This window comes from Herpailurus yagouaroundi, unplaced genomic scaffold (assembly GCF_014898765.1).
Source record: "Herpailurus yagouaroundi ecotype Mexico unplaced genomic scaffold, PumYag 217, whole genome shotgun sequence".
NCBI classification, from domain to species: Eukaryota; Metazoa; Chordata; class Mammalia; order Carnivora; family Felidae; genus Herpailurus; species Herpailurus yagouaroundi.
This window is the reverse complement of record NW_024412448.1, coordinates 2,767,608-2,780,190: the sequence shown is the minus strand read 5'-3', so window position 1 is coordinate 2,780,190 and position 12,583 is coordinate 2,767,608. Positions and strand designations below refer to the sequence as shown.

The 12,583-nt window shown below is 63.2% G+C and overlaps 1 protein-coding gene and 1 long non-coding RNA gene across 4 annotated transcripts; one reads left to right on the top strand and one right to left on the bottom strand.

The window, feature by feature from the left end:
* The first annotated feature begins 486 nt into the window (after window positions 1-486).
* Window positions 487-12,029, top strand: TMC6 (transmembrane channel like 6). 3 transcript variants are annotated; one of them, XM_040456545.1, is made up of 13 exons: window positions 487-684; window positions 1,487-1,642; window positions 1,957-2,108; window positions 2,219-2,300; window positions 2,519-2,616; window positions 3,425-3,520; window positions 3,780-3,855; window positions 4,612-4,745; window positions 4,846-5,022; window positions 5,158-5,236; window positions 6,911-6,978; window positions 7,715-7,792; window positions 10,729-12,029. In XM_040456545.1, exons 1-12 carry the CDS (start codon window positions 541-543, stop codon window positions 7,767-7,769), a joined length of 1,317 nt encoding a protein of 438 aa, XP_040312479.1. In that variant the 5' UTR covers window positions 487-540; the 3' UTR covers window positions 7,770-7,792; window positions 10,729-12,029. The 3 variants fall into 3 exon arrangements, with proteins under 3 accessions (XP_040312479.1, XP_040312478.1, XP_040312477.1); XM_040456544.1 differs by lacking the exon at window positions 10,729-12,029 and adding an exon at window positions 8,883-9,729; XM_040456543.1 differs by lacking the exon at window positions 10,729-12,029 and having other exon boundaries at window positions 491-684; window positions 7,715-9,729.
* LOC121017981 (uncharacterized) lies at window positions 2,920-4,564 on the bottom strand. The gene is made up of 2 exons (XR_005784978.1): window positions 4,082-4,564; window positions 2,920-3,174 (listed from the first exon to the last, which is right to left on the bottom strand). It is a non-coding gene; the product is annotated as an uncharacterized LOC121017981 (long non-coding RNA).
* Window positions 12,030-12,583: the final 554 nt, after the last annotated feature.

The window sequence follows — 12,583 nt, the reverse complement described above, 5'->3', positions numbered from 1 at the left end:
CCTTGAGGAACCTGCTGTCTAGGGGAGCAGTCGGACCAGTGAGGAAGCTGGGAAAATCCAGAGTCTTAGAGGCCTTTGCCGACTGTTATGGAGTGTGGGAGAACGAGTCAGGCTGGCTTCCGAGGGGCGTGTCAGACAGGGAGGTTAAACACGAGCAGGCAGGGGAGAAGCAGAGGAAAGTGTTTTGGTTCTCGGCACAGGCAGTGCAAAGGCCCCGGGGTCAGCCGGCATATTCTGCAGCCGGCCACATCAGTGGGTCCTGGAGCCACAGCCCTCGTCTAGCTGCGTATGGCTGGCGAGTACCGTATGAGACAGGCCTGACGACAGGCTTGATCGAGGGTGGCCAGCGGTCTGCAGCGGGATGCCCGGAGCGCAGGGCTGGAGGAGAGGGGGGTGGGTGGCGGGAGGCCCATGTAGCGCTGGGAGGGCTCCTCTGAGTGGGTGGTGGGTTTCGGCTGCAGGGAGTGTCCTGACTGCCTTCTCCCGCCCTCTGTGCCCCTCGTCACCTCTCTGCCTGGCTCTGGCTCTGCTCCTCCCAGCATGTCACACTCTTTTGGAGAGAGCTACCGGGTGGGCAGCACCTCGGGGGTTCATGCCATCACCGTGTTCTGCTCCTGGGACCACAAGGTGACTCAGAGACGGGCCTCCCGCCTCCAGCACGACAACATCCGAACTCATCTGAAGGTGAGCTGCTCGGCGGCCCTGGGGCTGCTGCCCCGACCCTGCGTCCCCGTGTCCCCGCAATGCCAGTCCTGGCCTGTGTCTCCTGCGTGCGGCGGGCAGGGGGCGGGTCTTGGCCCTGCTCACAGTGGGTTCCGGACACAGGGTGGCCCCGGGAATCATCCTGGATTTTCCTCCCGTGCACGCCTCTCTCTCGGGGCTGTCTGCTGGCAGGGGCTAGTGTCCCCGGTCCTCGAATGTGCAGGAGCCCACGTAGCCGGGACGCGCCGCTCACGGCGGGTTTTGGTGGTCAGGCGTGCTCAGGGTGGGTCGTTGCTGTCGGCCTGTCCTCGAGGCTGCTCTTGGGGCCCTGGGCCAGGAGTCCCCGTGTTCTCTGGTCCCCCAGTGGGAAGAGGCCCCGGGGCTCCAGCTGGCACGCAGCCCTGCCCCGCCCCCGTGGCCCGGGGCAAGCAGGGACTCTTTTCCTGTGCTGTCAGTGAGCAAACTGAGAGCCGAGGTTTGGTCCCTTGTCCGAGGCCGGTAGCCCAGCTGGGCCTTGTGGGTTCTCCGCCTTCCCGGGGTTCGTGTCCGGGGATCCCCCAGCTTTGACCCGGCTGATGGGCCCTCACCCCTCAGGGAGCTCCCATGGGTGGCCCGGCGGCCTTCACACCCCAGGGCTCCCAGTCAGCCGGGCCCCCCCCCCCCCACTCAGGGCAGGTGACAGGGGGGCTCAGGTCCCTCTTTGTCTCCGCGAGTGTCGCCCACGCATCTGCCTGTCTCCGCACGTCTGTCACGGGGTTCGTGACGGGCTGGCTGCCGCCCGCAGGAGCTGCTGGCCGAGGGGCAGCTGCGGCAGGGTCCCCGGAGCGTGTGCGGGCGGCTGAGGCAGGTGGCGGTGCTGGGCCTCGTGTGGCTGCTGTGCCTGGCGATCACGCTGGGCTGCACCGTGGCCGTCTACGCCTTCTCCGAGCTCATGATCCAGGTACGGGCAGGGAGCGGGCGGCCCCGGGAGCTCTGGGCAGGGGGTCAGACCCCTGCTTCATTAGGGATGGGTCCTCGGTGACCGGGCCCCTGCGCCTTCTCCCCCGCCTTCTGATCTTTTAGTTTTTTCTTTTCTTTCTCCCTCCCCCCCCCCCCCGCACCTGTGTCCCCACCCCCTTCCCGTGTGGGTTGAACTTGAGGACTGGGGTGGGCGCATTCCAGGGGAGGGAGGGAGGGAGGTGCTGCGGGGCGGTTGGGCCCCTCCCTCCGCCGGCGCACCTGCCCAGACGGCCGCCCCCTCCTCCCCTCCCACAGAGCCCCGTGTCTGCTGAGCAGGGGGGGGCGCTGCTGGCCCTGCCGGTGGTGGTCTGCCTCCTCAACCTGGGGGCCCCCTACCTGTACCGCAGCCTGGCGGCCCTGGAGCGACACGACTCCCCAGTGCTGCAGGTGTACGTGGCCGTCTGCAGGTGTGTGTGCAGGCGGGGCGGGCGGAGCTTCCTGGGGCATGACCCCTGCCCCCCCCCCCCCCCCCGGCACCCCGTCTCAGCACCGCCCCCGCCTCCCCCGTCCTGTCCAGGAACCTCATCCTCAAGATGGTCATCCTGGGGATTCTTTGCTACCACTGGCTGGGCCGCAGGGTGGGCGTCCTGAGGGACCAGGTGAGGGGGGACCTGGGTGGTGCTGGGGAGGCGTGAGGCCGCGGGCCCGTCGCGGGGGTGGGGGGGGGCGGCCCTGCTGCGAGGGCTGGGGGGCACCCGCCGTGTGGCGCCTCTGGCCTGGTCTGCGGCCGATGGGAGGGCCCCCAGCCGGGCTGCTGGGGCGGGCAGGGTGGCGGGGGCACCAGGGGCACAGGGGGCTGAGTCCCGGTCTGTTCCAGTGCTGGGAGAACTTTGTGGGCCAGGAGCTGTACCGGCTAATGGTGCTGGATTTCATCTTTATACTGCTGGACACGCTTTTCGGGGAGCTGGTGTGGAGGTGAGGCCCCGGTCCCGGCACCTGCCTCCTGGGCACCTGCCACCCTCCCCCCACCCCCCGCTGGCAGGAGAGGGCAGGCAGGGATCCCCTGGGAACCGGGCCTCGCCTCCCGGATCGGGGCCGTCCATCCGCACCCACGACGCCTCTTCTGTACATCATCAAACCGAGAAAAGCACAAGACAGGATATACCCCCCACCCCCGTTTTCTTTTCAGATCGGGGGTGGGGGAAGAGTTTTCAAAATGATGTGTGATCTCAGTCTTGTGCAAAGGGGAAAAAAGGGAAGGAAGGAAGGAGAGGGACGTTTTCAGGGCGCTGCAGGTGCTGACGCTGGAAGTGTTTTTATTTTCTTCTGTTTGTGTTTTTTTTTTCCGGGAACATATGCATTTGATAGTAATTAAAAAAAAGGGATGTTTAACAGTGAAGCGTGTGAAGCCTGGACGTTGAACAGAGACTGAGGGGGGAAGGGGATGGTGCGCCCGGCGGGCTGGGTCAGTGGAACGTGCGACTCATCATCTTGGGGTCGTGGGTTCAGGCCCCACGTTGGGTGTGGAGTTTCCTTAAAACAAAAACAAAAACAAAAACAAAAACAGAAAAAAGACTGGGAGGAAGTCAGCTGCAGCCTGGAGCCCCTCAGGTTGGGGGCCTCGGCCCGCCGTGTGCCCTGACATCAGCTGGGCGCCTGAGGGGGGCGGGCAGGGTGGGCGGCTCGGCCCGAGGGGAGGGTCACCGGCCGGGGTGCCTGCCTGCGGGGACCGGTCTCTGGGCCTGGGCCTCCTAAGTGACCCTCAGGGGCTCCTCTGCCCCAGGCTCATCTCTGAGAGGAAGCTTAAGAGGAAGGAGAAGCCGGAGTTCGACATTGCCGGGAACGTTCTGGAGCTGATTTACGGGCAGACCCTGACCTGGTGAGCATCTTCCGCCGGCCTGCCACTGCCCGGCCAAGGCGGGGCCCCCTTCCCCGCTCGGGACCATAGCAGGGCCCCGCCGTGGGACTCTGGACCGACGCGGGCCCCGACCCCTCCCCTCCCAGGCTCCTGAGCCCGGCCCGGCCTTGGGGTGCGGCCGGGAGGTCCGACCCCGGGCCGGGCCACGGTCGCCCTGGGGTGCGGCACAGGGGTCGTGACCCCAGCCTCTGGACTGCGGCCCCCGCCCCTGTCTCCCCAGGCTGGGGGTCCTCTTTGCTCCCCTGCTCCCTGCCGTCCAGATCATCAAGCTGGTGTTTCTCTTCTACATCAAGAAGGTAAAGGTGCCCGCTGGGCCCCCAGGAGGGTGGCAGGGCCTCGGGAGAGTGTGCAGCCAGGGCGGGTCACCGGGCTGCTGGACCCGGAGCCCCGGCTTTGGAACCCTCCCCTCGGCCCGAGTGGTCGGGGGCCGGCATCCCCGGGCTCCTTCTGGGGTCAGTCCCATGGTCCCCGGGGAACAGCCGACTGCTCCCGACCCCCCCCCCCCCCCCCCCACTGCCTCACTGCCTTTCACAGGCTGGGTGGCATCCTGTCGGGTCCCTGGGCGTTGCTGGGCCCTCGAGCGCGCCGGGCCTCAGGGCCTGGCGCTGGGAGCTGCTCTGAGCGGAGGCCTCGATCGACCTGGGCCGAGGGGAGCGGGTTGGGGTTGCGAACCAGGTTCTCTCTGGCCCTCTGTTTCCTCGTCTGGGCGATGGGGACAGTGCCCTGCTGGAGGCGACGTTCATAAAGCACCGGGCACTGTGCCTGCCCCAGCAGAGACCTTCAGTCAGTCGGGCGGTTGTTTCTATGGACTCTTCCGCACACGAGGGACGGTGGATGAGCCCCCCCTCCTGTGCCTCGGTCTCCCCCCTGTAAAGCAGGAGGCTGGCCTGGCCGGCTCTCCCCACCCCGCACGCTCACACGCGGAGGGTCTGCTTCCCGGGGGAGGGGAGCCCGTCCCGTCCTGGGGTCTGGGCTCAGGGCCCCTCCCCCCGCCCCCCCCCCCCAGGCGGCAGGGCAGTGGCAGAGCGCAGCCTTTGTCCCTCTGCCTCCAGACGAGCCTGATGGCCAACTGCCAGGCGCCCCGCAGGCCCTGGCTGGCCTCCCACATGAGCACCGTTTTCATCTCGCTGCTCTGCTTCCCGTCCTTCCTGGGAGCCGCCGTCTTCCTCTGCTACGCCGTGTGGCAGTGAGTGGGCGCTTGCCGCCTGGGGGCGGGGGCGCGGTCGGCCCTGGATTCGGGAGGCGCTGCGGTGTGGGGTGACGCGCCGGCCGCCGTCCTCCCCCAGGGTGAAGCCCTCCAGCACCTGCGGCCCCTTCCGGACCCTGGACACCATGTACGAAGCGGGCAAGGTGTGGGTGCGGCGCCTGGAGAAGGCGGGCCCTAGGGTCTCCTGGCTGCCCTGGGTCCACCGGTACCTGGTGGAAAACACCTTCCCGGTCTACCTGGTGTCGGCCCTGCTGCTGTGAGTGCGGGTGGGCGGGGTTTCCGGGGGAAGGACCGGCCCGCGGGGGGGGGGGGGGGGGGGGGGGCAGGCCCCATCCTGTCCGTCCCCCCTCCCCCCCACCCCGACCCCAACCGACTCCCCCATTTCCTGCAGGGCTGTGATCTACCTCAACATCCAGGTGGTGAAGGGCCAACGGAAGGTCATCTGCCTCCTCCGGGAGCAGATCAGCAATGTGAGTGCCCCTCCCACCCCCTGCCCTGCGGGCCACCTGCTCGCTGAGCCCCACCCCCCACCCACCCAGGCTGCTGAAAGGGTCTATTTGCCAAACACGTGACACCACCGGGGACTGTGTGTGGTCTGTACTAAGCAGAGGTGAGGAGGGAGGCCGGCGGGTGGCAGAGACCCCCCGGGGACAGGGTGTGCGGCCCTGCGGGGCGGGGAGTCTCTGGGAGGATCTCTGAGACATGGAAACAGCTGCTGGACTCCCTAGGGGACTCATGTCAGGACGCGGACCCCGTTCCGTGCCTCCGTTTCACAAACCAGGGGAGTGAGGTTGAAAGCGGGTCGGGATTTAAAACATTTTTACGAAGCACGTTGCAGTTTGTCGGGAAAGTGTGAGAGGCAGGGTGGGCCCGGAAGCCGGGGGCGCGGCTCCCTCCTGGGACCCCTCGGGATCCGCCCATCCCCTGCCACCCAAGCCCACGTGGAGAGGCCGCCCGGCCCTGCCCTGCGGACCGTCCCTCCTGCCCCGAGCGTGGCGCTTTCCCCGCTGGGTTGCTGGGCCTCCTGTCATGTTAAAAGCACGTGACTGTGGCATCTGGGTCGCTTGGGTGGCATTTTCCCAGCTGGGGAAGGTGTCTTGCCCGGGTCCGGGCTGGGTGCTTGGCGGGACCGGCCGGCGACAGCGGGTCCCCGCACAGACGCCGCCCTCCCAGGGCTGTTTTCCTTCTGGGGTTTTTGACTCGTGCACCCAATGCTCGGGCCACTTTGGGGCCAACTGTGCCTGTGGCCCGGCATCCACGTGGGGCTGGGGGCCGCGCCTCGTCCAGGCGCGTGCTGGGGGTGGGGGTGGGGGCCGCACAGCTCCACCTGCTAGTTCTCGGCCAGCGGGGCCAGCGGCCAGCGGCAGGATGGGTCTCCAGGCGGGCCCTTGCTGCAGACCGCGTCTGCCCAAGGCCAGGCCCCGCCCCAGGTCTGCGGCCTTGGGGGCTGCAGGTCTGAGCTCAGCTAGCTCCCCGAGTGGCTTTTCCCGGGGCCTGGGAAACCGGGTGGCTGACTGAGCGCACAGCCCTCCAGATCCACCAGTTGGGACGGAAAGGGCCCCGAGCCCAGGGCTGGGGGCGGGTTGCAGAAGCTGGAGAAGGCAAGCCAGGATGCTCCCCAGAGTCTGTGGAAGGAGCCGGTTTGGCCGACACCTTGATCCTAGGCCCAGTGAGACCCATTTTGGACTTCCGATCTCCAGAACCGAAGGATGAATTTGTGTTGTCTTCAGCTGCTAAGTTTGTGGTAATTGGTCAGAACAACAGTAGAAAGGGACACAAGCCCTTTGAGGCCGACATTCTTATCTCCCTTTTACAGATGGTGACTCTGAGGTCAGAGAGGAGGTAATTTGCCCAGTGCAGAGTTAGTAAGTGGCAGGACCAGTTTTAGATTGGGTCAGGCTGACTCTCTGGCCTTCACTGGGCCCCCGTTACATTTCCCTTTTCACCTTGGCCGCTAGGAAGCTTAGATCTCTATGTATGCCCATTGCCTGGCTCTTGGTTTTTCCATCCTTGTTTGGTGCCTCTTTTCCCCTTAAACCTTTAGTGCTTGTCCTGTCCAACAGTCCTTGTGAGCTCCCTACGGACCGTTCTGAACAGACGGATGGACAACTGTTCCCTCACTCTTTGTGTTCTGGCCTTTCTAGGAGGGGGAAGACAAAATCTTCTTGATCAACAAGCTTCACTCTGTCTACGAGAAGAAGGAGAGGAGCAGGTGACGGGCCATGGCGGGGTCGGGCACTTGGTGCAGAGCAGGGGTGAGGAGGGCCGGGGCGCTGGCCTCCCCGGCTGCTCTCCTTCCTACCTTCCCCGCTCAGGCGTGGTGAAGTCTGGTGGGCAAAGGAAGGCCGAGGAGAAGCGTGTGCAGGGGTGGGGTCGAGCTGGGCTCTGAGGCCCTCCCTTCCCCTCCCCTCCTGTCCTCCCCGCCACGCCCTTTTCTTTCTAAGTTGGGGTGCCCGAGAGCTGGCCCCTCAGTTCCCGGGGGGTGCACGCTCCGGGCGGGGTGGTGCAGCTTGCTGTAGCCTCCCTTCTTGCTCCTCTCTTACGTGTGGGCAAGCCCACCTGTCTTCCTGCTGCCCGGACAGACAGACAGACAGACACCTGGGGACAGACTCCCGCCCCGCCCGGGCAGGCTGGGCAGGCTGAGGAGGGCAATCCAGGCCCCGGGGCTCATCCCTGGGCAGCAGGAACCTGTAGACTGAGCCATCCGACAGCCCCGCCCAGCCTACAGACACACTGGAGGTCTGTCCAGCCCCTTTCAGGCTCTCCAGAAGCTTCTTTACCCTTGGCTGGGGCGGGTGTGTGTGTGTGTGTGTGTGTGTGTGTCTGAGTGCAGCCCCTTGACAAGGGCTGCTGGGTGTCTGGCTGGACGACTCCTCAGCCTCCTGGGTGGGTGACCCGCTGCCGCCCCCAGGACAGAGGGGCCCCTTGCTGACTCCCCCTTCTGGCAGGGGTGGTAGAACCCAGGAGGCCAAGAGGCTCGAGGAGGATCCGGACGCCCGCTAGGACAGCCCTGCATCCGCTCACAAGTACCGCCCGTGCCCGTCACCCTCCGTTTCCACGGCCCCGCAGGCAGAGACGCCAACCTGAGACGGTGCACGCACTGGACAACCTCACTGGGCCACGGGGAGGGTGGCTGCAGCCCATCGAGGCTGGAGCTGGAGGGTGGGCGAGTGGGGCTGGAGCCCCCCCCCCCCTCCCCCAGTGGACTAGATCCTGCTCGGGACTCTATTTATTCTGGTAAAAATATTTTGCAGAGTGGGCCTCTCTTGGGAGTCTGTGCTCAGAGCCGAGCCAGCCGGGCGCCCAAGCATCACTGTGCTGTGTCCCCTCCCCTTGCCTGCGGATGACGTCCATGCAGAGGGCGTGGGAACCTAGGGCCCCTTTATTTCCTCTTTCTGGCTGGAGGCTTCTCTTCCCTCCCTCCGCAGGGGTGAGAGGGTCTGGCGCTAAGCACAGGGCGCCCTCTGCTGGCAGAGCCTCAGATGGCAGGTGGGCCAACCCACAGCTTGACAGGTGCCCCTGGCCAGACTGTGCCAGGTGGCTGGCACCTGTGCGGGCAGCCAGGCAGGCAAGGAGCAAGTGTGGGGGGTGTCCAGGGTTACAGAGCTCTCAGCGGTGGTATCCCGCGGTTACAGGGCTGGGGGTGTGGAGAGCACAGTTAGGGAGGCTGGGGGACGGCGTCCCAGTTAGCAGTGGGCCACGGGGACAGGAGCCTGCCAGGCAGAGGGGCAGCCAGCACGCAGGCCGGGACGGCCTGGCGATCCTGTGGGGATGCCATGAACCCGAGAGTAAGGGAAGGCGGGGAGAGGCCGTCACAGGCCCCCCGTGTCCCAGGTCTGTGGCAGCCGGGGAGATGGCCCCACGACTCCTCATCCCACAGGGGAATCCAGAAGAGCACAGCTCGGGCCTGGGCGAGGCAGTGGGGAGCGCCAATCAAACCCACGGCGGAGACACCACCACCAGCAGTGCCCCCAGCCGGGCCCACGCCCACCTGAACCGTCCCCTCTCCGAGGACGGTCTCACGGGGGGTGGGGGCGCGTATGACTGTTCGCAGATGTGCAGGGACAGGTCCATCCACTGATGTGGCCCCGGAGGCTCACCTGGCACTCTCTGTAGGTGGGGGGCGGTGCCCTCGATGCCCCCGACAGCTCGATTCCTGGCTTGCCGTGGCCAGTCCCAACATGGGTCTTAGGGATCCCTGCAGATGGCTGGTGCTCATCCTGGGCAGGAGCACGTCGGGGTGAAGTTGGACGGGCGTCCAGATGGAGGCAGGCTGGCCAAGGACTCTGCGACACGCCCTTCCTGACACCTGCCTCTAAACGGGCACAGACAGACCACTCCCAGTTTGAGCTGCCTCGTGGCCCCTGTGAGGTCAGGCCAAGCTGCTCTGACAAGTCAAAGGCCTGCCCAGGTTTCTGTAGAACTACCTCGTGTGACGGCTGTGTGTGTCCCTCACTCACTCGAGCACTTACTCGGGCGCTGCCGTTAGGGCGTTTCGCGGGTGTGTTTAGCACGTACAGCCAGCCGACTTTAGGGAGATTATCCCCAATAATGTGTGTGGGCCTTACCCAATCAGTTGAAAGACCTTACGAGCAAAACACAGGTTTTCTGAAGAAATTCTGCCCCAGGACCGCAGCGCTGACTCCTGCCGGCCCGGCTCCCACGTGAGCCCACTCTCCTCCTGGACACCCGCCTCCCATCGTGCTGTTTCTGACAGCGTGCGGCCTCAAGATCCTCGGGTCAGCGCATCTCACCACGTTCCTCCCGCGCCGGAGCCCCCGGGGGATCGGGCCTGCGCAAGGGCTGGGGTGTCGGACGGGCCCGGATCCTGACCCTTCTGAGCTGATAGCCTCGCGCCTGCTCTGTGACCTTGCCCAGCCGGGTTCCTCACCTCGTGGGGCTGCTGGAGCAAATGACAGGTCCTGTACGGTGCTTAGCACCACGCTTGGCACGGGGATTTTGCCAAAAAAAAAAAAAGTGATCTATAATTGCCAAAAGAGACCAACTGAGCACTTAGAAATTGCTTTCAGGGGCGCCTGGGTGGCTCAGTCAGCTGAATGTCTGACTGCAGCTCAGGTCATGATCTCGCGGTTCGTGGGTTCAAGCCCCACATCGGGCTCTGTGCTGACAGCTCGGAGCCTGGAGCCTGCTTCACATTCTGTCTCTCTGCCCCTCCCCCACTCACCCTCTGTCTCTGTCCCTCAAAAATAAAATAAACGCAAAAAAAAAAAAAAAAAGAAAAGAAAGAAATTTCTCTTCCAGGGGCCAGGAGGTTGACGGAGCTTTTGGGCTGATAAAAGATTCCTCCAGGCCACTGCTGCTCGGCTCTGGCTGCTCAATGGAGCCAAATGGGGAGACTAAAACTCGGGGGCCGGGGCCCGCCCCCAGGGATTCTGCTTGCTTAGTGTGGGAGGTGTCCTGGCACTGGGGTTTAAAAAAAGTTTCCAGAGAATTCTAACGCAGCTTTGTGTAGCATCTGACACAGTCTCTTAAGCCCAAGGCAGAAGTGCCCAGGGAGGGGGTGTTGGGAAACGTGCTTCCGTTTCCCAAACCGGGGCGCCGGCCGGGCCTGCTGCTTATCCGGGTCCTGGTCAGACAGCGTCACGCAAGGGGAGCTCATCAACTGCGTTTGCACCGAGATGCGACGCGCAAAGCTGGCAAATTAATTATGACTCCGGTCACGCTTCCTTGGGGGTTTCCCTCGATCCGTCCCGAGCGTACCGCACCAGGGAAGAATCTTGTTGAAATGCTGCTCTGCGTTTCGCTCTGGTCAACGAACATGGGCTCAGCTGCTCAGCATCTCCCGTCTCCTCTCCGTCGCGGGAATCCGTGCTCGCCCCTCCCCCTCCCCCTCCCCCTGATGCCTCCTCCTCGGGCCTCCTGGCTGTTGGAACAGCCCCTTCTCTGCATACTCTGCTACCACCCACCGGGCATCCGGTCTTTTGTCTGCCATTCTCCCCAGGTGTTGCCAGGACGTTTTAAAAAGCGCAGCTCCGCACCTACCCTCTTCTCGATTCCAGACGCCTGAGCCTCCTCTTGTACTGTGGGCACCGGGACCCCCGCTGCCCACTCCCGGCCCACGAGCAGTCACTCCCGACCTGGGCTTACGTTGGGTCGCCCACCCCGTCCCCAGCTTTCCGCAGCCCGTTAAAATCTGATCCGGCCTCCCGGGCCCGGGGCGGCCCCACCTCCAGCCTGGCGCGCCCCTTGGATGTTTTCGGGGCGCTGAGCCCGTCGCCCTGGGGAGCAGGCGCTGCCAGTTTGCTCTCTCGCAGAAACCCTGGACACTGCACCTGCTTGCTGGGAGTGCCGGGTGCGCTTTGCCCGGCTTCCGGCTTCCATCCCTTCTGGTCTTGCGCTTCTCCCGGCCGTGAGCTGGACCGTGAGCCCCTCGGCGCGGTCCTGCGCAGCTTTGCAAAGAGGTGGGGCGGAGCCAGGAGTCCAGGGGCCTGCCTTCCCGCCGCGGAAGGGGGGCGGAGACAGACCCTCGCCCTGCCAGTCTCTGGGCAAGTGGTCACAGCGGCGGACGTGCCGGCTGGTCTCCCAGAGACCGTCTTCACCATCCTGATGGTTGGAGGCGCCGATGCTTCCGGAACCGTTCTAAGGTCACGGTGTTCGGCGCGGACCCGAGAAAACAACCGAAGTGTTCGCCTTTTGGCTGCCGCCGGAGGGAGATACGGCCCCCGAGAGAGCCACCGCGTCCTGGCCGTGCCTGGACTCCCGCTCTGCTCGTGCCCAGTGCTTCGTGAAACGTACCTTCCACGGCTTATTTTGGGTTGTTTTACAAGGATAAACGAGGAAACGTCTAGGAAACACAGAAGACCTCCATCATGCGCTTCTGTTCAAATATTTCTGACGCCCAAACCGGGCCGCAGGCCCTGGCTGCGTCTCAGGCTCTCGACCATCCGAGGTGGGGCTTCAGTGCGAACTGCAAAGGTACGAGACAAATGAGAGAACATTATCCGCCACCCAGCCGGCATCCGGAGCTCCGTCTCCTTACTCGCGTCGGCTCGGAGGCCATCAGAGAGGGGCGCGCTCTCTCCCCCAGCACATACAAAGTGAAAATCGAGGATACCTGTCCTTGGGAAAACAAAAACAAAAACAAAAACAAAAAACACATTTATTTGAACAGCCAAGAAAAAAATTGCAATTTATTAAGATTCAACAAAGCGTTGTCCTTTTGAAAGCAACTCTCGGTGCGTGTTCTTTAACGATCACATTCTATGAGGAAAAAACATTAAAAGCCACAAACTTGTTTCTTAATCTCAGAGTTACAGACATCTTTAATTCAAAAGAAAAGGTCAAAAAAAATTAACAAAAAACAAAAACAAACAAATAAAGCGTCTTCACTTCCATCCCCAATTTTAAAAACTCCGTTTTTCTACAACCCGATGCTAGGCGGCAGCACGGCCCGCTGTCTGGACGCACACGCATGCACGCACGCGCGCTCGCACATATATTTGCCGTACACGCCTAAGTACGTGTACGTCAAATACATAGGACGCAGGTAACGGCAATGAGATGCACTTACTCTGAGGAAGGTTTGTTTAGCTAAATACACGACTAAACTTCAGAAAACAAGTCTTGAACCCGGTTTGTGCATAGTTCATGATCCTCTATAAAACCAGCTTTTGTCGATCTGCAATTTTGCAGGACTTTCTCTTTTTTTTTTTAATTTTTTTTGTTTTTTTTAAATTTTTTGTTTTTTGTTCTTTTTTTGTTTTGTTTTGTTTTGATAAAACCATTAAAAAGCTAATTAAAAAAAATGTAATGCACAAGTTTCCTGATCAAGCAGGCAGGGAGCACAATGTTCATAT